The 25,271-nt window shown below is 40.2% G+C and overlaps 1 protein-coding gene across 3 annotated transcripts in view; it reads right to left on the bottom strand.

The window, feature by feature from the left end:
* Arhgap24 (Rho GTPase activating protein 24) overlaps positions 1-25,271 on the bottom strand; it is a 338,234-nt gene that overhangs the window by 34,246 nt on the left and 278,717 nt on the right. For 2 of the 3 annotated variants that reach the window (XM_059274817.1, XM_059274818.1), the window contains one exon: positions 15,922-16,044. In XM_059274817.1, coding sequence (XP_059130800.1) covers positions 15,922-16,044 — 123 coding nt within the window. Of the gene's footprint in view, positions 1-8,060; positions 8,835-15,921; positions 16,045-25,271 lie in introns of those variants that run through there. The other variant, XM_059274819.1, reaches the window with a different exon arrangement.

The raw sequence follows: 25,271 nt of genomic DNA, 5'->3' as shown, positions 1-25,271 counted from the left end.
TCCCATGTGATGTGCAATCCCTGTGGGGAAATGCTAGTTTTCTGCTGTGGAACTTGCAAAAGAGAATAAAGACTGTCAACAGGAGCAGACACCTCATTGGCAGCTCTGGAGTAGATTGGACCTACCTTCTCTGGATTCCTGTGGTAGGTACGAGCTACCTCCTGCATAAGAATGAACTGCCTGAGAGAAATCACTGGAGGGAAAAATGTACTATAACAGCAACAATAATCATAAACATTGTCTGATTTAAAATTTCCTTTGGGGGACAATTTCAAATACTAAAATTAACAAGAAAGAACCAAGTTCGTGCATGCTCTAGCAGCATGGTGGGAAGGACCCATTAATTAGTAGATTATTAACAAGAATATTTTCTGTGTATGAGTCAAGCAGAGAGCCCCAGGGATGGTCATTTTAGAGTCCCAGTGAAGATTCACTCCCCAATAATACTGCCCTTTCTAATCTGGGTGACACTAGTGTGCTCAGCTTAATCCCTGGAAGGCCACTGACGGCCTCATAAAGCCTCTCCCAGGAGCAGACTCTTCACTGGACTGAAAAAGCAAATCACACATATGAACTTATTCTCTGTGAGGAAGAAGGTGTGTCAACTGTGCCTTGAGACACCCTTCCCTCCTTCACATGGGGTTTCTATTCCTAGGATTGAGGAGCAGTTACCCACAGAGAGGATGTGATCAGATAAATATATTCAAACACCACCCTTCTTAAACCTTAGGTGGACTCCCTGTGTCCTGTCACGTCCCACCTTCCCCCTTGATTCCCACCTCCTCGGTGTAACAAGCTCTGCTGCCACCCTCTGTCTACTTGTCCACGCATCGCTGTTCGACATCTGGCCCCGTCCCTGTATGAAATTTGCATTTTCCTATAGTTGCCAACACTTTCTGAGTTGCTAAATCGTGGTCACTCTCCTCCTGGCCCTCTTCCTTCTCAGGATTCTAGCTTCTCAGACACCCCCATGTCTTCTGTGACCTTTCCCCAACACAGTGGTTGTCTGATCTCTGTTCTCAGCTCTGTTCATTTTACCTGCTGCGTCTTCTCTGTTGACCGGCTGTGGTCCCACAGATGCCAGCTCTCCCTAGGCTTCTATCTCATATTGGACTGTCTCAATGGGCTCTGCAATGTAAGAGTCTTTTTGACCCTTTGAACACCGATATCTCAAAACCCTTTCACATGCCCCTCCCTCTCTTTCGAGACAGGGTCTTGCTATGAAACCCTGGCTGACCTCAAACCTGTGGTCCTCTTACCTAACCCCTCCATCCCAACCCACTCCTGACTAAAAAGGCGGCAAGTATGAACCACTGTAATCTATAACTGGTTACAATTCAATTTTTCTTGAATCTCCCTTGACTCTCCATAATTTTAATTTTATCTGCTGGTCCCAAGTATTTTCCTATCTCACTGAAGTTTGGTCTGAGAGTCAAGCTAGTTTCTCCACTTCTTCACACATCCAGTCTTCTCAATTTTTACCTCCAAACTCCTTATGGCCACATTGGATTAGACACCATGTCGTGCATGTGTTTCTGAAGACCAGTGTTCCCAGTCCACACAAACATTGTCAAAGTGTTTATAACCCACACAAACACTGCCCAGTGTTCCCAACCCACACAAACACAGTCATGGTAATTGTTCCTTGACTTCTTTCTTCTGAGGGGACAACAGCAAATATTTGTTCACTCCAGGTAGGGCACGAGCAAGAATCCAAATAACTCTTGCAGTCGCTTATAGGAGCTGAGTGGGGGGCTGCTTCCAGGACCCTGGGTGACTCTAAGGCACCTGCACTGCGTAAGGCCCATGAGAAACTCATGAGAACTCATGAAAGTTGCATCCTTAAAACTATCAGCTCAACTTTCAGGCGGCTCCACCACCACCACCCATGGGCCTCTTCCCCATGAGGGCCTCAGGAGTCTTATAACATGCTTAGCTCTGAGATTTGGAAGTTTCATGAATTTCCTCAACCTTAAAAGTTCCCATTGCATCTCTGTGAGTTCGAGGCCAGCCTGGACTACAAAGCGAGTTCCAGGAAAGGCGCAAAGCCACACAGAGAAACCCTGTCTCAAAACAAAACAAAACAAAACAAACAAACAAACAAAAAGTTCCCATTGCTTCTTCTGAGACTCTTTCTCCCATTCAGGAATGAGTGTTTCAGTTCATAGAAACAGCTGAACCAGGCTGTTCCTTGCAGTTTTTAAATCAGGTCTTGGTGTTGTCCTGCTTCTTGCCTTCCAATGGAGTCCACTGACCAGTCTTTGTCAACGAATCCTTTCATGCAATGAACTCTCCAAAACCTGACCTCTGCCTCTTTACAGATCATTCAGTAAAAACTGTTTGCACAGTACCCATGAAGCCACTGCTTCATATTCACTCCATTTCTAAAATTTCCTCAACTAATTACAGGTTGCTCCCTAAATCTGGCACAGCATATCTATCTCTTCATGACATCTTTTAGTAGGTAGGCCTTGCAATGTTCAAGTCACAGTTTTAGCTGGTGTTAAGTTTCTTCTTTGATTCCTTAACGTATCGATTTATTTAGATGCATGTCTGTACTAGACATTACAAGAAAATTGTGCCTCTGCAATAATAAAGTTAATAAATTAATGAGACAAGTTATTTATGATTATTTATTCTGATTTTATAAATATTAAATGGGTACAGCATCTAATATATCTTTCTAATATTTACAAAATCATATATATATATGTGTTTCTAATAGTTATTAAAGTGCATGACAGAGCTAGGGAGAGGTCATTAAGTGTCTGAAGGTGGCATAAAGCGTAGGACTGAGCTAGTCTCAGCTCTGGCTACTTCAAGGTCCACACAGACTTTGTCTGAAATTTGTGCACCAGAATGGTTCTGATTTCTTTTCTTTTCTTTTTTTTTTTTTGTTTTTTTTTTTTTTTTTGTTTTTTTTGTTTTTTTTTTTGGTTTTTCGAGACAGGATTTCTCTGTGTAACGCCTTTTCCTGGAACTCACTTTGGAGACCAGGCTGGCCTCGAACTCACAGAGATCCACCTACTTCTGCCTCCCGAGTGCTGGGATTAAAGGCATGTGCTACCACCACCTGGCTTGATTTCAGATATTTTTATATTTGAGGATATTTGCATGCATAATGAGATATTTTAGCAAAGGGTCCCAAGGTTAAACATAGAGTTCCACAATGTCTCAATACATCTTTACACATAAGCTGAGGCTCATTTTATATAGTATTTTAAATAATTTTACACTTAAGAGATTTTCACGTTATGAAAGTTTCTACTGTGGAATCATATTGCCACTAAAACGTTTCAAATTTTGGATTATTAAATTTGTGATGTTCAGTATATGCACCACCATCCCCATGGGACATATGCTGTCTCAGATCCCTGGAGCGTAAGGCCAACATGGATAAGACAAAAGTTCTCTACAAACATTTGCAGAATGGACTAAGCATGCATAAAACCAAAACATGCCATCTCCCCAATTAAACATAACAAATGAAATGAAATGAGGTGTACTACTAATTTCTATTTAAAAAAAAAAAACATAAAATAGTCCTTGTTTTCTGATGAAACAGACAGATCACACTTCCTAATTGTTGCTCCAGGTCTCTGCTATTGGTTATTGTAGAGTTTCTGTCCCATCTGGTCACCAGATCATATGCTCAGCAAAGAGGAAAAATTTTTTTTCTGGTTCCTCTGCTAACTACAGCTTTGCTAGCAGACAGATCCTGGTATCATCAGGACTGTGCAAACTTTCAATAAACATTCACCCATCCTAACTGGATAAGTCAAAATAAAAGATGCCTATTTCAGTTCAGAACAAGGAAAGCTGGTTGAGGCTTCCTTCTGTCTGTCACCAGCTTCCTAGTGAAAAACATAACAAAACAAAAAACCTCTCACAGAGAACAGAATGCTAACTCTAAGAGCTAAGATTCATAGCCATGAACAATCATTTTACACTTAAGAGAGTTTCGTGGTATAGAAGTTTCTGCTGTGGAATCATGTTGCCACTGAAACATTTCAAATTTCAGATTTTTAAATTTGTGATGTTTAGCATATGCTGAACATGTTGTCAGAATGAGGAGAAGAAGAGGAAACAAAGACTTGGAAAAATAAGGAAAGTATTCTAGAATGAGCACCCTGACACAGTGGCCTTGGCCTCAGAAAAGAACAGCAATTAGAGACATCATCATTGACATCCAGGAATCAAGCCAGAAGATGTGCATGTTCTTCAAGGATGTTCTTCAATGAACTCTTTCTTCTATAAGCAAAAGATGCCAGGTAGCCTATCTCGGGCCCCACATCAAACAGGGAAACATATGTGGGTTACAGATACGGGTACATGTGATTCTGAAAGTCTTTCTTCCACTCTATTTTATTAATTCAACTCTGGTGTTTTTTTGTTTTGTTTTGTTTTTTGTTTTTTGTTTAAGTGTGCTGAATATTCTCTTAGGACCATCGAGGAGAAAACCCAGTTTCATGTAAGTTAAGTCATTCTCTGCTTTCCAGATGAACTGTAAATCAACCTTGCACTCCCGAACACCTGAGGCTCCATACAACACTTGGTACAGTACTTATCCCAGGTTGACATTCAGTATTCCTTTATCCCTAAGGAGTCTACAAAGTCCCAGCTTGAAGCACTCATTCTGTCTCTCTTCTATCCCCAGCATTGTTTGGTGGGGACTCCAAAGTACCACTCATTTACTAACAACACAAGTTAAAATTATATGCGTTTGGACAACAGTATTTTGATTGGACAAGTCAACTTCCAAAAAGATGATTATAACGTAAACAACATTCATTTTCTGAGGATAATTTTGGCTGTATCTCCATAAATATGAAGTCATTGTGCTTTAACTCAAATTGCTTACAGACTAACAAGAGAACAGAGAAAGCACTGTAATGCTCCGAGTGTTGTTTATAAATACCAGGCTATACACAACCACTTAGTTCACGTCATTATGAATATTAACTGAATAGACCTATCACCCTACTTTGGACAGAAATAAAGCAATAGGTGTGTACTACGTATGTGCTTCTTAAAGAGGATGTATACATATAAAGGTGCAGTGTAGAGAAGCGACTCACATAAAGCACAAGGCTGGTCAGGAAGAAGTGTGAAGTGAGAGCCGTCCATGTTTTGATCAAAGAGTAAAACTTGGATGCAGGAGGGAGGAGCATGGTGGAGGGCACAAAGCGAAAAAACAAGAGGTGGTATAGAATATGTATTGAGCGGGAAGGAATGGGTTAGTCTGGGAAATTGGTGGGGGGGTGCTATCTCTAGTTAACTGGTGGAACTGGTTAGACTGTGTTGATAATTATGGAAAGTAGGATTTACCCCTGTGAGCACTACAGGCTCATAAGAAAAGTTCTGAGTTATGGAACACAGCTAGAGAGTACATTGGAATAGAGATCAAGTAGTGTTTTATAAAATAGACCTTGATGTAGGAATCTGTGAAGGGTGTGACAGACAGGGAGGAGATGACTGTCATTGTGAAGAACATTGTAGGCTGAGGCAAGAAAAGTGCAAAGCCATAAGGTGGGGCTTGAGGTACGCCAGGGCAAACCCCCAAAGTTGTAAGTGGTTATATATAATGTGCCACAGTCTGTGAATAGTCGCTGGGCAACTGGTAACTTATCTCCAAGAAAGGGACACCTTAGACTAAAATAAGGTTAAACTCTGTAGTTAAAATTTTACTTTAGTTTCTAATCACAGAGAAAATAGTTCTTAATACGAAGCTTACAGTCATGATGAAATTTCAAAGTTTAAAAATAAACAGGTTAAAACTACATTATAGTTTTCTTTTACCAACATACAAATTCAGAATACCACCATCCCCCAGCTTCCTGACCAGTAGATGTGTCTTTAGTTCCTAGGTTTTGAAAAACCAGCAGGGGAAACATTTTCAGTGGCCTTAATTAGTACTTGAAAAAAAGAAAGGAAGATGAAGGCCAGAGCAGGTCTGAAGAAAAGCCCTTGGAGAAGCCACTGGGCTGGCACGGCACAGGGCTGGCACCTGTGAACGTCCTCCACTCTACCCCTTCTTTCTGGCAGTCTTCCTAAAGCTGCTGAGACCCGATAGTCTCTCTTTCTCATGGTCTACCCTGGGTAACAGTTGAAAAATTAATTGTGGGTCAGGCAAACAGCTGCCTCAACACTTTTGTTTCATCCAGGTGCTTTCTCAGCTTCGCACACTTGGCTCACTCCTTTGCAGAAATGACAAGTGGGTGTGGGAGCAGCCCAGAAACGGGGGTACACTGTGTGAAACACTTGAGCACCAGAGTCAGCAAAGCACAAAACCACACTTTTCCTAAGGTGACATAGGTTGGAGTCCAGGATTGAGAGGGGAGCTGTTCCTTTTAGCATCAAAATTTTAATAAAGATGTGCCGTCCCTACACTCCATGCTACCATGCAGGGGTGACAGATGAGTGCAGCATACCAGCCTGGCAACAGTGCAGCTGCAGCAGCTGAAGACCTTCCTCCCCCAGCCCCGCTGCAGAACTGCGGTTATGCAGCCGAGGAATCAGACTGGAGAAACTGCATACTCCCTCCTTGCTTCTAACAGGAAGCAGAAAGCAATGCTGTGTAAGTGGAACATCTCTCGGTCCTGGACTCAAATATAGAACATCCCTTAGACCAGTCAGACCTCGTAAGGAAAAGACAGCAGCAGAAACAGTTACCAGGAAGTTCCTTCTGCCTGGGCCAGCCTGTGGAGGACTTTCTTTTCAGTGGCTGCCTTTCCCTTTGTATTTAAGGAAAGAGAGAGGAAGGTGGGGGCCAACAGCAGGCTTGCAGCCATTCCCACACATCTACTGGAGAAGGGGAGGTAGAAAGGGTGAAAACTGTCAGAGACACATAAATAATACCCCAAATATCTCAAGTTACTTCCAAAGAGCAGGAAAGCTATAAGACAAGGGGGATGGCCTTTGAATACTAATTCTAGAGCCTTTCTGGTTTTCTGTCTCTCTTACATTTTCTATCAACGATGTAATCCGGCAGTAGCCATGAGACGCTCACAGATGTATAAAATTTGAAAGCTAACATTATGTGTTTCTCATTTAATTTTTTTATGAGTGAAATAGGAACCTGAGTGAACACCTTGCTGATAACCCATGACCATGGCAATAGTCAGCAGCTCTTCATTGCTCAGAGAGAAAGACTCCAAAGGAATAATAAGTATTTCACTTTTACAAAGTTCTCACTGTATTTAATTTTCATATTTTCTCATTTTTGGTTGATTACTATGTAGGGGATTATAACAAAGAGGTGGTAGACCCCAAACTTGGGGAGAAAGCAATGGCCCTAGATGTCATTCAACTCAGCCGCTGACTAAATCAGTAAGTTTACAATTACTCACTTTCTATTGGAAATGTCCCTCCACTCTATCACTGTCCCTTTAAAGCAAACAGATTTAAAAATACACATCAAACCTTTTTCAGAAAACATTTATTTCACTAACACCATACCCTTTAACTCCTGAGATCAACTCAATTCAGAAATGCCTTAAATTTGTATTGTTGATGATAATTAATTGTATTCCCTACCTCCTGTTTGTTCTTTCCCAATAATATGCATGGAAAGTCAAGGTGATTCCTATTTCTAGCCAATGTTGAAAGGGGCTGGGGCCACCACAGAGAATCTGATTGTCAAAATGTTCTCAGCAGGTTAGTGAGGCTGCACAGGGAGCCATTTGGAAAACCAAACGGGTAGGACTCAGAACAGATTCGCAAGGGACCTGTTTCAAGGGGTCAGGACAGGGATGCTGGCTTTGGATGTGGGTAGGGCCCAGGAGAACTCTGCTTCCTCCTTTCAGATTTGCTTAGTTCCCTGTCAGTCAAGGGGATCTTTACAGGACCACCATGTTTAAGCCCACCTACCCTTCACAGACAGCAATACACAGATCAATAGGAACCTTGAAAAATCAATCTAGACGAGCAATGTCTTACACAGCGCTAAGCTCTCTGTTTCCAAACCCCCATTCTGCCGGAGCCTCACGGACCTGAAAGCTTTAGCTAACAGACCACATTCAGACATTAATTAGAAGGACATTAGGATACCAGCTACCGACCTTTCCGGAAACTAAAGCACCGTTTGATTCTTCTGTATGTAGTTTTGGGGATGAAAGGAGTTGATGCACCTGAGGGGCGTCCCCCCGAATTTCGGTCTTCAGGCATCATACAGGCCCCAAATTGTGAGACCCGCCAGGGCTTCCTTAAAACCTGCCTCTGTGTAGAAGCCCACAGGCACTCCTCCTCATGTTTGTTTATGTGTCAAGTCTGAAGTGCTGATCCCTGAACTCCAGGGTTTTGATCATCCAAGTCCCGAGTTAAGGTACCCTCTCATTTACTCCTTTTTTGTAAGAAACAAAACAAATTATACCCCTTCTTTTTCTTTTGCCTATTTCAGGGGCTTTTGAGGATTTTTATTGTTGTTGATGCTGTTGTTGTTTGTTTGTTTTAAGTTTCTGCAGACATTCCAAAATGTCACAGGAAAAGAATTGCAAGAAGCAAGCTGCGACTACCTTCACGCGGCAGGAATTGTTTCGTTTTGTTTATTAAGAACTGTCTTCTCAGCTGGACAGAAAGTCCTCTGGAAAGGTCAGCAAACAGCCCTGTGCATAGGGGACGAGGAACAATGACCAAAAGGCCTCTCGGGAGTACTTCAGGACAGTCCTGGATGGCTCCTTTCATCTGAGAGAAAAGGGAAGAAATCCTTGGCACCTTCTCCAGAGCGCATTCCAGTGCATGACAATTCCTCGCAAAGGACTCCCCAGTTCCTTTTATGGTACCCCTCAGCCTTTGATGCTCTCTGCAGGCGTCTGTCTTTCCCCTGCTGTCTTCCAGCTCCCCATGGAGTCGCCACGTCAGAAGAGTCCGGTGCCCATTCTGGGAGTCTCCTTGGCTGTTCCGAGGCGGCTCTGCAGGGAGCTCTCCTCCCCCTCCTGCTCCGGTTCCCTTTTCTCAATGAGAGCTGGGCGGGAGCTGGCAGGGCTGCTGCGCCGCCGCCGAGTCACAGCTGTGGCTGCTGCCGCCTCCAGTGCCCGCTGGTCAGATGAAGCAGGTGCAGAGGCATCATGAGGGAAGGAGGGAGGATGCCTCATGCCCTGTGAAGCCCCTTGAATTATTTATTTATTTATTTATTTTTGCTCTGCCCTGACCTCACAACTCTCACAACTGACTCAGCACCTTCTCTGCTGCCTGGCTCAGCCCCTACACCAAACAGTACCAAATCATCCCTGGGGGCGCGGAGAAGGTGAGGGGATGTTTCTGCATGCTCATCCTCACATTTATTCTCTTCCCACACAAGATGTACACGTTTCCCCATCCAGATCTTGTGTGGTTAAATCTATTTGTGGATGCCAATGTAAAATGCATATCCTTAAGTCACTTTACTTTATCTATACGTTTTTATGTGTCTATAAAAGTTATTTAATTTTGGTAGCAATGAGTCTGCAGGTACAACCGCAAAAACAAATCAACTCATGCAAGATGTGAATACAACCACTTCTCTGGTTCGGTCTGACCAGCAGCTCCTGCAAGCTTTTGCCCCTCACCCGTGTCCTCCAATGCTTTCAGTCCTGTTCACTGAATAATTTACTCACTGGGTTAATCATTCATCCACCCGGCTGCTCCCTAAGCAGATCTGGAATGCTGGTGCCTTAACCCTAGCTGACCCCATGGCCTCTCATTCCACCCCTCACCCCAGCCCTCCAGCAGGGGCATCCCCTAACTCTGAGTTGTATGAGGAAGGTGCCCTCCACAGCAGCATCATTTGCCGGGTGTGGTTTTGCCTTCTGTGACACAGCCAGGGAGATGAAGCATGTGTGTTCACTCTGGGTGACTGAAAGCCACCAAGCAGGCTAGGTGCTCACTTGAAAGTCTCATAGGCCACCTCCATGAACACTCAAAATCAGCTGCAACAAAAATTCAGTTTACAGAACAGGCAGGGGGCTGAAGAGATGGCTCTGGTTAAGAGTGCATGCTGCTCTTGCTGGACACTTTACAACACCTTGTAGATTCAGCTTTAGAGTCATCTGGTGCCTCTGAGCTCTGAAAACCTGAACTCAGTGTATGTGTATATATGTATATATTATGTATATGTGTGTATGGGCCACCCTATATATAAATAATTTAAAATAAAATTAAAAACAAACAAGAAGGAGATAAGTAAAACTAAATAAATAACTAAAAACTAAACTAAACATTTCCAAACTTTACACTTTAAGAACCCAATTTTGTGGTTTACTTTGTTTTTATTAATTTTTTTTGAGAATTTCATTTATAAGTACTGTTTTTATATCATTTTCACTTCTCTCCACTCCAGCTCCTGTGTTCTACTCCCATTACCTCTCAGATTATTGATGTTTCTTCTTTAATTATTACTGGTATACTCTCACACACACCACATGTACAGGCCCTCATACTCACATACACACACACTCATACTCCCCAACAGGCCCACACACTCACATAAACTACACCCCCCACAGGCCCACACACTCACACTCAAACACACATACACATACAGGCCTATACATTCACACTCCTCATACACACAGATGCCCACACACTTTCACACATACACTCACATAACACCAACATATACACAGGCCCACACATTCACTCACACACACACACTTACACATTCACAGTCTCACACCCACAGGCCCACACACTCATACAAACACACACACACACACACACACACACACACACACACACACACATTCTCCTGGTTTACTTTAAAGCAGACACTGTTTGCTTCCCCACACTGTTGATGGAACTGGTCAGGGAGCTTTAAACACATAGCCCAGCTTGGGAGATTGAGATTCCATACTTATGTTTACTTTCTCAGCTAAGCTGTGAGTCTGATTTGCACTCCAGTTGGTTCGCTTTACCTAGCTGAATAGTTGTAAAATGATTGGCTTCATTTGACGAAGAGTCCTATACTTCCTCTTTCCTTCTCAGATTTTAATTGCTAGGAGAGTGAGGTGCCAGAAAAGCTTCTCAGGTGTTCAACACATTCGAATCAATGGCCATTATGGGAACATCAGAGAGGGAAGATAAGTGCCTCATGAGGAACTTCAACTTTCTAAAATTACACATTTGTAACTCCCACAGGGAGGGGCTAGATCGTGATACATACATTTAAAGTGTATGCAAAGGTGGCATGCAGCCGGGCGGTGGTGGCGCATGCCTTTAATCCCAGCACTCGAGAGGCAGAGCCAGGTGGATCTCTGTGAGTTCGAGGCCAGCCTGGGCTACCAAGTGAGTTCCAGGAGAGGCGCAAAGCTACACAGAGAAACCCTGTCTCGAAAAACCAAAAAAAAAAAAAAAAAAAAAAAAAGGTGGCATGCAGCGGGGGTGGGGAGTGGGGGGTCAGGCAATATACCACCTCGTCTGAGTTCTTTACACACGGCCCCCAGTCAATAACCACAGAATGTCTGGTGATGGAAAGGAAGGCAAGAACTATGTTTTGGATTAATATGCTCTGGGGTCCCCAGAAAATACAGGAAGGGAAATGTGTTCTCTTGTGAGAGGGAATTATGGCAACCCAGGGGTCACTAACAGCTTTACTGAAATGCAGCCCAAGCATTGTAGACCACACATTTAAACTATACAAATCAGTGGTGTTTAGTACATGTTGCGTGTACAGCTATCAACACAGCCAATTCCAGAACATGTTTTTATCTTCTCAGAAAGACACTGTATACCTGTTAGCTCTCACTCACCCTCCAGCCCTCCATCCTAGCTCAGGGCATCTAATTTACGTCTCATCGATGTCCTACTTATGCTTTCCTATGTGCAGAATCATATAACAAATGACCTGTGGGGCTTGCCTTCCTTCACTCAGCATAATGTCAAGACTCATTCAAGTTGTAGAGTGAACTAGTCCTGCGTTCCTTTCTTGTGGGGAGCAATGATCCAGTCTACAGCTGCCTGGTCTTGTGTCACAGAACAAAGGAGACACATTCTAAGAAGTGGTTTGCCAGTCAATGTTATCAACCTATAATGTATACTTAAATAAAGATGGCTATGATATGATGATTGTGTGGACCCCCACTGTGTAATGTGGCCTGTCAGTTACTGAAGCATTTTGGTACAAGCGCATGACCACTCACAAACTTATGTATCCACACAAGGATGGGTTGCTTCTTCATATATATAAATATATATATTTAATTTCCTGGTGTCAATTCAGATTTTTTAAAAGTCTAGAAAAACTATTTTAACTATAATGATTATATGTTAAAATTTTTGTTCAGTATATTTTCAATATCTATTATCAATAAGGCATGAACCTGTGTGTACCACAGTAGAAGTACCAGACAGTATTATTATGCTATCAATCAGATGAAGAAATGAATTTTACTTGTGCTTCAGGACTTGCCAATTACCCACATACTCCAGGTCTCAGTGGCCAGACACACAGAATCTAAGTAGAGCTAAAAATGACTTTAAAATAACCTAAATAACAACAAAAAACCTTATTTTTACTGCACTGTTAAGTGAAACTTCAAAACATAAAATAAATAACATTTTAGTCATATAAATTTATTGTTTACACCTCAAATTTAGAATGTTCTTCAAAATGCAGTCCATAAACATAGAATTAGTTAGTGTACACATTTGAAATGTGGGCTCAAGAGTGACAACTGTATTCTATCAAAGATGTCAGTCTGTCTGGTTCTCTACACTTCATTAATTATACAGTTTTATTAATTAATACTAAGGAACCATTAAATATTTTATGAAAGTTAAATAAGTATTTTTAAAGTGTATCTTATAGTTCCTTAAAATTAAAAAAGGAGAACCTGAGTAACTCATTCTTTGAGGCACTGTTTTTTTTTGTGAACAGTTTATGCTAATATATATATTATATATGCTAATATATCTAAAGATATATATTCTAAAGATATATATATATAAAGATATATATATATATATCTTTAGAAATGAGTTATCAACAGCAAAAACAGACAGCCTACAGGGTGGGAGAAGATCTCTGACAGGTGAGTTTTACACAAGGGATCAGTATCTAGAATACATAAAGAACTTCAAAACCTAAACACCACCAAGCACCAATCACTAATTTTCATAAGTGTACATTTATATGGAGTAAGTGTGTGTAGAGGTCAGGAAACTAAAGAGGAGCCCACGGGATGGAATAAAGCCCATGGGATGGGAATAAAGCCCATGGGGTGGGAATAAAGCCTATGGGGTGGGAATAAAGCCCATAGGGTGGGAATAAAGCTCATGGGGTGGGAATAAAGCCTATGGGGTGGGAATAAAGCCCATAGGGTGGGAATAAAGCTCATGGGGTGGGAATAAAGCCCGTGGGATGGGAACAAAGCCCATGGGATGAGAATAAAGACCATAGGATGGGAACAAAGCCCATGGGGTGGGCTTAAAGGTTGTGGTTGGGAGTGTGGTGGGTGTGGAGGCTCGGAGAGTAGATGGCAGAACACTGGGGATAGAAGTGGACAATGGTAATAGGCGCTAGGGAGATGAGGGAGAGTGAAGCCTGGGAGAAGAATCAACCAAATCTAAATGCCTATGAAAAGGCCATAAGGAAATATGTTCTTTGTATTCTAATTAAAAAACAAATAAAATAAAAATAAAACATGGTATCAATATATTTATTCATTCATTCAAAATAGATAAACTTGAACCATGTATTTATAAAATCATTGAAGGGGGGGGCTCAAGATAGGAGTACAGAACTTGCTATACAAGCATGAAGACCTGAGTTCAGATGCTCAGAGCCCTTGTAAAAGGCCTGTGTGGCTGTATGCACCTGTAACATCAGTGCTGGAATGAGGGGGCAGAGGGAGGTGGATCCCAAGGCTCATGGGCCAGCCAGCTTAGCTGAAATGGTGAATTCCAGGTTCAGTGAGAGTCCCTGTCTCAAAAAGTAACACTGGGAGTGATAAACGAAGACACCCCAACGTCCGCCTCTGACCTCCACCTTTGCACACTTGGTGTGCACCAGCACACACGTGTACACACATACGCAAGCTTTAACATGCATAAATTATGTAAGATAGTAAACAGCTGGAGTATCCTTTTCAGGCTCACAGATTTGGAGATTGATGGACAGTTACCATTTCTGTTGGGATCATTTCTAACAATTCTGGGCTGGCGGGACTCTCGGCGCCCACCAATTTTACCCATTTTTCTTGAGAAGACAGATGGAAGAGAAGGAAAGAGAGGGAGCATGTACACAATTGATGTAATCGCTCTAAGAAATGTCCCCCTAAGCTGATATTAAGGCTCCCCCTGAACTTGGGGGCCTTTGAAATCTGATTTCAGAAGAGAGGAAGCAAGAGGAGTTTTGAGATACCACAATTTCTTGGTGCCCACAGATCTCCAGGCCAGAAAGTTCCAGCAAACTGGAACCAGTTATGTGTATATTTCTCATGTATGCCACAGGAAATCCTGCATGAGGGAAGTCTCCCTTTGTGGATCTACAAATATTTTAGACAGTCTTCCATCATTTTAGCTGATGAGCAAGGTGAGTAAATGCACTATCACACAAGCTAAGACACCATGAGAGTGCAAGCCTGTTCTATGACTCAGCCATCATCCTGGGGAACCAGCTGTAACTCAGAGCATTATCAGGCCACACTGGGATGAGTGGTCACACACACCTGATGGAAGACACTGCTAAAGAGCAGACATTTTAGAGGTGTAAGTCAGTAATCTGGTAAGATACCCACGTCTTCAGAAAAAATCTTTACTATGCGGCCTTGCCTCCCTTCCTTTGTTTCTGTTTCAGGGCTCAAACCCAGGCCCTCATGAATGTTAAACACACAGAATCTACTACTGAGATACCCTCAAAGCTCAATATTATCAAAATTTAATTAACTTCACTTTATAAACTGTTTTGGAAATTATTCGAGTACATGAAGAGGTCAGTCAACCTAAAAGAAATCTGATACATTAATAGAAAAGAATTATTTTTGTGAGTTCAATGTGCTGACAATCCACAAAGAAAGAATGTAAAACATGGGAATTATACTTGGCTTACTAAATTTGAATTTGAGTGAATAAAAGTGATTTTTAACTGCATTACAATTAACATAATTCATTTTAACAAACATTATCATACCTCATTGGAAATACATTTGGTGGTATACAAACACTTTTATTAGTCTTTTGAGGGTTCCATTAATGAAACAGTTCTTTAAATAACATTTCTATTTACGTTATTTCAGATCCTGTTTCTTAAAGGATAAAATTCCCACCTTCAATTTCTTCCTCTTTTCGTTCTTTTCTATTCTTAACATCTTTTAGCTTATTTTCTGCATATTGCATTTCAACATTGTTTTGCTTGGGCTGTATTAAAACAATATCTAATTTGTTACATTTATTTAATCTAAACCACATCAGTTTTCATCAAAAAATTGTGGCATTCCTTTTGATGCTACCGAGCTTCTGGGGGCTTTCTGGGGGAGCCCCTTCAAATATATTGTTTTATTCCTTTTTTTAGACCCAGGCATTCTAGTGAACTTTTGTAGTGTATGTCCTATAAGTCATTTTTGTCAGTTTCATAGGAGGTATCTATTGACTTTTATTTATTCATTTTTTATTCATTTCGAAATTAGTATATATAAGGTAATAAGATTCATTTTTGGCTTTTTCATAGACTCTAATTACTTATTGTTAGTCAAAAATAAGAAAGAAGAAACAAAGTTATTCTGTTTTAGAATTCAATATATTCCCAGAAGTTGGGTTAGTAATGACACATGATGTGGATTAAGCCTCCGGGAGTTATTCAGATATGCATCTGCCCACAGTGTTGAATAATTTACTATTTATGTTAGCATTCACCCATTTGGACACAGGAGCTGACGGAGCAGACAGCTGGGGGAAGGGATGAAATTGCTTCGTCTACCTTCTGCTTCTCTGTGACTCAAATCTGCTCACCTCCTCCAAAAGGTCCCCATATGACTCGGCGGATGGACTTCACCCAGTCTTCCATGTCATTCTGGGTGCTTGCCATGAGGAGGTAGCTCTCATGATTCGCTGTCATCCGATCTCGTTCACCTCCTGCAAAAGCATGAGAACATTCAGTGGACAGTTCAGCCAGTGAGGGCTGATTCCTCCCCATCGGCCTCCAGGGCTCCCCAGAAACAAGGGCTGGGCCTCCTGCAGGCGGCCCAACATCCTAGTGAATGAACTGGAAATATTTACCTCCGTTGTTGGAGGACCTGGGGTGAAGACTGCCGCTTTAAAAGGAAAGGCTCTTATGTTTCCAGGAGAAAGCTAGAGAACAAATGCCATTCCCTAAACAATGCCCCGGGTTTTCTGTCCTAGCAACAACCCATAGGCCTGCAGTAACTCATAATCCAATCCATTCACAGAGCTGCTGAATAGGGAGAAACAGGACAGACAATGGGAAAGAAGGAGAGGGTGGCACAGTGGTCCACAGAGTGCTTGGAGTTTCATCAGAAGCAGTGAACCCTGCTGAGTTCGCACCCAGCCGTCTGTAGGTCCATCAGGATGGGAAGGACCAATCAGTTAATGCATAGGACCCATAGCTCCACCACTTTGCCACTGCTGGACAAGGACAACTCAGTCCTCCAGGTCACAATTTAAGGAGTGGGGGAGGGGACTGGTTGCATGCCTGGTCTACTACAAAAGCCGAAGCAAGTCTAATGACCCTGACACCTGAGTAGGAACTTTTGCAAGCCCTCAGTGCAGAAGTAGGGTTGCGTCTCTTTTATTTCCCCACCCATTCTCTGGAAATCTTTACAGTCTCTAATATCAGACTTGAAGAACTAAATTCTAAAGCACACAATTCAATCCCTGAGAAATCCTATAGGGTACTTCAATTTTCCTGGAACGCAATTTTCAGGTGTGTAGAGAAAAAGCGACTACGTCTGACCCGGAACCAGATGGAGATCTCTGGGATGGAAAGATGCTTCTCTAGCATCCTTAGCTACACTAGCTAGTGTTGTCACCTGGAGGGCTTCAGGCTTGGGTTGTGATTCATAATGCTCACGAGTGAATAGCTTAAAAAGTGGGTAGCATTTCACCGAGTTCTGGTGGTTAATGTTATACTAACTGTTCAGGTGCTCCATAGCTATCAGTATTTAATTTTCATTGACCTTTCTAAACTTGTAGCCTCCGGATCAATAATTCACATTCAAGTGTTTTATTTGGTTAGTTCATTGTTTGTAAGTAGACTAGAATACTTATCCTCGGAAGGGCTTGTAGGCTTCAATTACAAAAGACACCACCCTCCTCTACCCTCTCACACCCCATTCTAATACCACATAGCTTTGAAAGGTAAAGTTTAGGCATCTGAAGTCCTGTGAATAGAGCAGAAGCTGAAGTCAACAAGCTGAGTGACTCCATTGGTCTTTCCTGTCTCATACAACTAACTGGATTAACATGTGCTAAACGGACATTAAACGGGTTTCCTAGTACCAACATACTTCTTAAATAAACAAGAAGAGTTGATTTTTCTGAGGTTAAACTGAAAAGTATATAAAAACACTGGACTACAAAAATCGAAACTATATGTAGTTACTGCATTCCACGTGACTGCCTTTCACAGGGGAGACAGCCTAGCTAGTACATGCTTGAGCAATTGTTCAACAGTAACAAGGGCTATTCTTTGAACCATTATCTCCCATTAATAACACTATCCATAGAATGCACACTTAAACTACATAATACGCATGCATGTAAACATAGCACGCTTCAGCATGCATATGCATATGCACACTCATATCACATACAAGTGCCAGAAATAAACTAGGTGGCAAAATAATGCTTCAAATGGCATGGCACAGTACTAAGAATCTGTTTTGCATTCTGATCCATTTATACCACTGTCTGGAGCCAACAAATTAGCATTTTGAAATCAGAATATTTTAATTATTGTCTTTGCCTGAAGGATGCTTAGTAAATCAGATAGCAATTTCCTGCTGTGTCACCCTCAGCCCGGGCAGAGACACCCACTGCAGAGCCCTTCTGCCTAGAAGCAGAGGGAGAAGCGGCTGATAAACAACTGGCCATTATTCCCGACTTTTCATTTGATTCTTTATCTCTGCTAAGGGTGCTGTGTGTCTGACCTTGAATCTCATTTAGACTGCCAATCACAGCTGTGAGATTCCATGCCTGAGTTCCACCCACTGATACAGATCTTGATTCCTCAGAGTATTAGCAAAGAAAAAGAATGGTTTAGAACAGGCTTCGCCAGGAGTCTTGGTGAAAACAATACACTTCTTTACTAAAAATGTGAACAAGTAATTATATAAAGAATGTACTATCCAGTATTCATATTTTCTGAAGTTTCAGTTATTTGCTGATGCCTAAAAAATATTACATGAAAATCCCAGGAATTAACAAATCATGAAATTCAAAGAATTTACTACAGTATATCATTATAAATTTTCTCCTTAATGCTGATCATCTCTTACTGTACCTGTGGCATGAACCTTAGTTTAGGTATGTATGTGTAGGAAACATACACAGGGGATAGGGAAGGATCAGCTCCTGAAAGCTACCAAAGGGATCCCCTCCTAAGGACAGGTGACAGTGACTACAGATGCCTTCTGCTTAAGTATACACGGCCCTTCAGCTCCAGGCCACCTGTAGTGCATTGCAACAAAAGGGTTCCAAGCACAACTTAGCAGACGTTTTATGCCATAAATGAATAAATCCATAATGTAAACCTCGACCCACACAGGTGAAGTTTCACTTTTGTCTTCTCTCTGATGGAACCCAATGTTTCATGTAATCATTTCAGGAACAAAAATTATTTCAAGAGGTGAAATTTAAAAAAAAACATTGAGTTTTAATTGTCACGAGAGAATTTGATCATGACCTTAAATTCATAATTAATATGTGGATGCATATATCTGTGTGCACCTTACACCATACTGCGTGGCACTCGTGACAATACACATTCTCCATTCTTCAGTATTGCTTGGATCTATGCATAGTTGAGTTTTTAAAAATCTACTCTAAACCTGCGCCGGGCAATCTGCACGCATATTAAGGACATGACTTCCGGATGGCAGCTCCTGTTGGCAGTAACGCTTGCTGCAAGTGCTATACTTCAGAGTTTGGTGATTTTACAGGAGCTAAGTAGGTCACATCATCCCACTGGATTTGCTCATATGTAACACAAAGTATTTGTACATTTCACTGAGATCTGCAAATTGCATTTGTTTATTTTACTCTTCTCAGAGAGAAATAGATTCTCCAAAATAAATTAAATACTTGATCTGATCACCTTTTGTACAATTATGTGTTATAGCCACAGCAGCCCGTATATATGCTTGCAGTCAAGGGCTTGCGATTGGGACTTTCTTGATGACAAAGGGTATCTGCTGCCATTATAGCCTCATTGAATGGAAAGTTCCAAAATCAGTCATGGTTGCTTTCTATTTTAAATGTGACCCAAAAGGCCGAAGGTGTGGTTGCTGGCCTGTAGCACTATTAGGAGGAGCTAGAACCAATCTGAGGCAGAACCTAGTGGGAGGAAGTTCAGCCATTGGACAGATACCTGTGAGTGATGGGTTGTTGTGCCTATTCATCTCTTGTTCAAATTCCACTGAGCATGTACTATGTGCACCCCACCATGATGCTCAGCTTTACTAGAGGCCCAAAGGGATGGGGCCATGTGAGCATGGCTTGGACCCTTCAAAACCAGGAGGAAAAAAACCAACAACATTCCTTCATACAAATTGTCTATTTCATTAAAGTAACAAAAAGCTAGCTAACCTACACACAAAGTTTTTTGTTTTTTTTTCATTTTCCCTTAGAGGAAAACAATTATAAGTTGCTAGTACAATTGTAAACTAAAAGGTAAAACAGTTTCTCAGAAAAGATGTATTTATATGAAAACAAGCTCTAGTTTCTCTCTAGTAAACAAACATAAAGATTTGTAGTAGGCTTTCTTTTGAGCCACCAACCAGGTCCCAAATCATGACATGAGACTTATTATTAGTTATGAATGCTCAGTCTTATGCTTGTCTCATTAGCTCTTACAACTTAAATTAACCTATTTCTCTTCATCTACATTTTGCCTTGGGGCTTTTTACCTTTCTTTCATTCTATATGTCCTACTCTATGTCTGTCTGTCTGGTGGCCACCTGGCTGGCCCAGAGCATCTCTCTCTCTTTCTCCCTTGTTCTCCTCTCTCTCTCTCTCTCTCTCTCTCTCTCTCTCTCTCTCTCTCTCTCTCTCTCTCTCTCATTCTCTTGAGCCTAGATTCCTCTCCGTACTTATTCTCTCTGCCTGCCAGCCCTGCCTATTCCTCTACTGTCTAGCTATTGACCATTCAGCTTCTTATTAGACCAATTAGAAGCCTTAGGCAGGCAAAGTAAAACAGCAACACATCTTTACATAATTAAACAAATGCAGCATAAACAAATGTAACACATCTTTACATAAAGCAATATCCTGCAACATAAACAAATGTAACATACCTTTACATAGTTAAAGTAATATTTTACAACAAAAATTGGCAGTGACTTCATTGTTCAAATTTTTAAAATGATTTGCTCAAAGTGGACTGTAGCCAATGAAGTCATGGTACAGACCTGAGGACATTTCAGTGAATGCTTTCAATGCCCTTAATAACTTCAAGGGTGAAATGTTTCCTCATTCCTAATTGCAAACAGGGCCAAAGCCAGATAATTACTCATTTTGTTAGCACGTGCAAAGAAGATATGTCAATGCCCAAAGACTTATTTTCACTCATCAAGTGGAAAGATTTTTAAAAAACAAACAAACAAACAAACAAAAAACTTCATGAATTTCTACAAGATCTAGTTTTTAGGTCTTTGCCTATGATGGGTTGTGAGATTGAAAGCATTGCTGAATGAAGCATGGCAGTGGAAAATCACAAAAAGAATCACGTGTCTTTCATTTTAGGGAGAATGATACTCGGAAAACAACTAGAATCATAGGACATGTGACCAACAAACTCTGAGAGCGTCTGTGGGTTTTCAGCCTTTTAATATATAACAACAGGACGTGATGAGACAACATACTTCATGGAGGAAGGCTGAGGGAGGAACATTTGACCCCCTTTCTCTATTTTAATTACTTTTACATTAACTCTCATGTGAAATACATTATCACCTAAAAAATAAGAGTTTTGTTATGTCTTATTAATTATTTCCAAGTATTTCTTTCCCAAGTGTTAATTTTAAAGATACTATAAGGTCAGAATTTCAATGAATTTTCTCAACAGGAACTTTGCTCAACTATATACTAAGATTTTGAATATTTAAAAACATCTCTTAAGCAAGAAAATGAGAATTTATTAAGGGTTTTATAAACAAAAAATTGCACAACTCTACAGTAGTATTTTTGAATATTTTAAGCCTCTAAAATGAAATGAGATCAATTAAAGACCCAGTAACAGTAAAGATATTGCTTTTATAATTAATATATACAACAAGCAGGCTACTGAAATATTATTTTGTATTTTAGTTCTATCAATCTTAGATTTCTGTTTCCTAAGATTTTTATTATAGTGATGCCTTACATATTTTATACCCTCCAGAAAGCTCTAATATATTTGTAGAAAGAGACCACTCTCTGTAGTCTATCAAGCTTACATTTAAGCTATGAATAGTTAATGAATATTTGTTATCTTACTGTTCATTAGTTAGTATTTACTAATTAAAGTTGATTTCTAAGAATTATATTTCAAAATGACTTGGGAGAGTCTCTCTACTTGAATACATATATATGTATTGTTATATATATATATATATATATATATATATATATATAATCTGAAAAGTCTATGCAATTCAATTCCTCAAAATTTACTAAAAAGTGTTGAACAATAAAAGACTGAATGGGGCTGGAGAGATGGCTCAACAGTTAAGAGCAGTGGGTTCTATTCTCAGGACTCACACAGCAGCTTATAACCATTTGTAACTCCAAAGCAATGGATCTGATGTCCTTTGCTGGCACTAGACCAGCACATGGTGCACAGATATACATGCAGACAAAACACTCATATACAATAATAATAATAATAATAATAATAATAATAATAATAATAATAATAAAAAAATAAAGGTACTACTGGCTCTATTGAACTGGAAATGCAACAATGTGCTTAAAAAGAAGTAGTAAAAAGTAAGAATTGCAGCATGGAGCCCAGACCCTGGGTTCAGGCGGTCACTTATTTCCTAGTTCTGAAATCTACTGTCTTCAGCTGGGGTAATGAGAAGTCCTCACAGGGCCACTGTGCACTAACAGAGAAAATATGACTTCAAACACACCAAGACTGTTGGGAGATAGGTTGTTCTGCTGTCTTATTATGGGCTTGTAGGATATTTTCCACCTAAACTTCTCTCAAATTTATTATTTTAAATTGAATCTTTTTTTTTTTTTTTTTTTTGGTTTTTGGTTTTTGGAGACAGAGTTTTTCTGTGTAGCCTTTTCCTGGAACTCACTCTGTAGCCCAGGCTGGCCTCGAACTCACAGAGATCCGCCTGGCTCTGCCTCCCAAGTTCTGGGATTAAAGGCATGTGCCACCACCGCCTGGCTATTTGAATCCTTTTAAATGCAAGAAAATAGCTTATTTTTAGAAAATATTCTGAATATGATTATAAAGTAAATTCATTTAATAAGAAAACAAATAATGATTTATCTTTCAAGCTAATGTTTATTTCCATTTTTGTGTTTTTAAAAATAGTCATGATGCATTTATCCTATTAGTTTTGATGTGTTTGATTTTATTGTTCTGAGACTGTGTCTCTGTATATTTAAGCAGTACAAGTTGATCTTGAATGTATGATCCTCCTGCCTCAGCTCCCTGAATACTAGGATTATAAGCAATCACTACCATAAACAGCAAAAATAATTTACTTTAAAATAATTAGTTTTAAAACTTTAAAATTTCAAGTAAGCACAATTTAGATTTCCACTGATTTTCAGATTTCTCAGATTCATTCTTCTGAAAAGCACAAAATGTGCTTAGCACGTTAATGCCAACAATGACATAATTAACTGTATTTCAGTTACCTGCTACCCGGACTGCACTGGAAGTCAGTGAGATCTCAATTCTAGCCCAGCAGGGCTTTTGGCTTCCCCTGTTGTCAGAGAGTTAGCATCTGTCACTTATGTCCAGAAGTGAATTAAATTCTTCTGGTTGAAAGAGCTGAGAAGTAAAGGTCCTGCATGCTTTATGATCCTTCCAGGTGATTCTGATGCATCAAGAGGTTGGAGAACTCCCACTGTAGGAGGATTTGCTGTCACTGGTCAAGATTTAAAATTTAAGATTCTTGTCTTTCCACCACAGGCCTCCTGTGAGCTTGCATCCGTGTATTCTCTCAGCGTTGGTCCTTTAATCAGAAAGCCCTGAGCTTTAAAGCTATGGATCATATAACGTATCTGATTGCTTATTTGCATTGTAAATGATTAACACTACAACTAGTTTTGTAAGGACATGTCATTTAAGTTAATATTAGTGAGTCTGGCAGTTTTGTGAGCCTCATACATTAAAGATAACTTATTTTATCAAAGTGAAAGTTAAGACATTTCTTTTTTGCATTTGAATACAGATTCATTATTCCACTATCCCTTATGCCCTGAGTTTGATAAGTTAAATTGTGTATTGAATTTGGAGAGAGATACTGTGTTTGAAGATCTAGATGAAATGCTCAAGCACATTAAAAAATCTCTCATGCTGTTTCCCTCTTATTGTTTTGGAATATTACAGATTTGCAAGGCTAATAGTAAAGTCAGTTGGTAACTTATTTACAGTTTGCAAATTTTCTTCATATCTCTTGATCTGGTTTTGAAAATAATCCTGGGAGGTGAGGTAGAACATCCATCCATCTATCAAGCACATCCTTGAAAAACCTGCTGCCATTACCATCAGCGTTCTGGGTCCTGAGGATACAGGGTGAACACAACAGAAGCGAGAGCTGGTGGTCAGCGTTCAGATGGAATATACTGACTTGGAAGTCACCAATGTAATGCTGTCTAGAGAACAGGTTGTATGATATCAGTAGGGGAGACCAACACTAGAACAAAGAAACTTTAGAGAGGACATGTAGAGATCATTAGAGAGTTTAACGTACAGATCACCAGGTTAGGCAATGTGGAGATCATTGACAACTGGATAAGAGCTACTTCTGTGTATGAGGTCAGTCTGAACCAACAAAATACCTCTTACAGGAATGTGTTCATCAACTTGTGGAGGAGAAAAAGAGAAACACCCAGTATAAGCAAACTTTCCAGAATTTCAATGTAGAACAGAACAGAGAAATGAGCGCTCTCCTCTCTCTCTCTCTCTCTCTCTCTCTCTCTCTCTCTCTCTCTCTCTCTCTCTCTCTCTCGCTCTCTCTCTGTCTCTGTCTCTCTCTCTCTGTCTCTCTCTCTCTCTGTTGGGGGATGCAAGGCCTATAAAACGGGAAATATTACAGAAGGCTTATTACTTATAAGAATTATTCACAAGGCTGAAGAGATGGTTGAGCAGTTAAGAGCACACAATGCCCTTCCAGAAGGCCTAATGGGTTCCCAGCACCCACATCAGGTACCCACATCAAAACTACCTATAGCTCCAGATCCCACCATCTGACACCCTCTTCAGGCCTCCACAAGCATCTATACAGACACACACATACACACAGACATGCACACTACACACACATGAATATGTATGCACACATTATACACACATTCACAAACACACATACACATGCACACACACATATACTTAACATAAAATAAATTTGAAGAATTCACTGGAAAAGTTGTTAACTGGGAGAAAGAAAGGTTTAAGACATCCATAGTTCCTTAAAGCTATGTTAAAATTTTCTTATTTTTCTTCACAGTCCCTAAAAAGGACTGAAAGTTAATATGATTCATTTTTCCTCAAAGTTTTGACTTTAAATTATATAATATTTATAGAGAAATATAAATGGAAGAAAAGATTTTAAATTCATAAATCATTTATAAAGACAAATTTTAATTGTTTACTTAAATATAATTTTTCATATTATTCATTAAGATATTTTCACCAATTTAATTTAATTGGAACAATTTTCTTCATCTCTTAATTTTAATTGCCTAGATGCTAATTATCCAGTTTTACACAGCAGCAATTTTACAGAGTGTGTTTGGGTATACATAAAGTAACTGATATAAAACCAAATATTATCATTGATTCTCCAAATCTGATCATTCTATCCAACAGATGACTAGTGATTATCATTGTATGCAATTAAGGGCATGCTATAAAACTTCAGTTTTAATTTTATTCTTTCATGAGGCCGGACAACCCA

The sequence above is a fragment of the Peromyscus eremicus genome, chromosome 10, assembly GCF_949786415.1.
Source record: "Peromyscus eremicus chromosome 10, PerEre_H2_v1, whole genome shotgun sequence".
NCBI lineage: Eukaryota > Metazoa > Chordata > Mammalia > Rodentia > Cricetidae > Peromyscus > Peromyscus eremicus.
The sequence above is the reverse complement of the archived record's forward strand: the minus strand, read 5'-3'. Positions and strand labels throughout refer to the sequence as shown.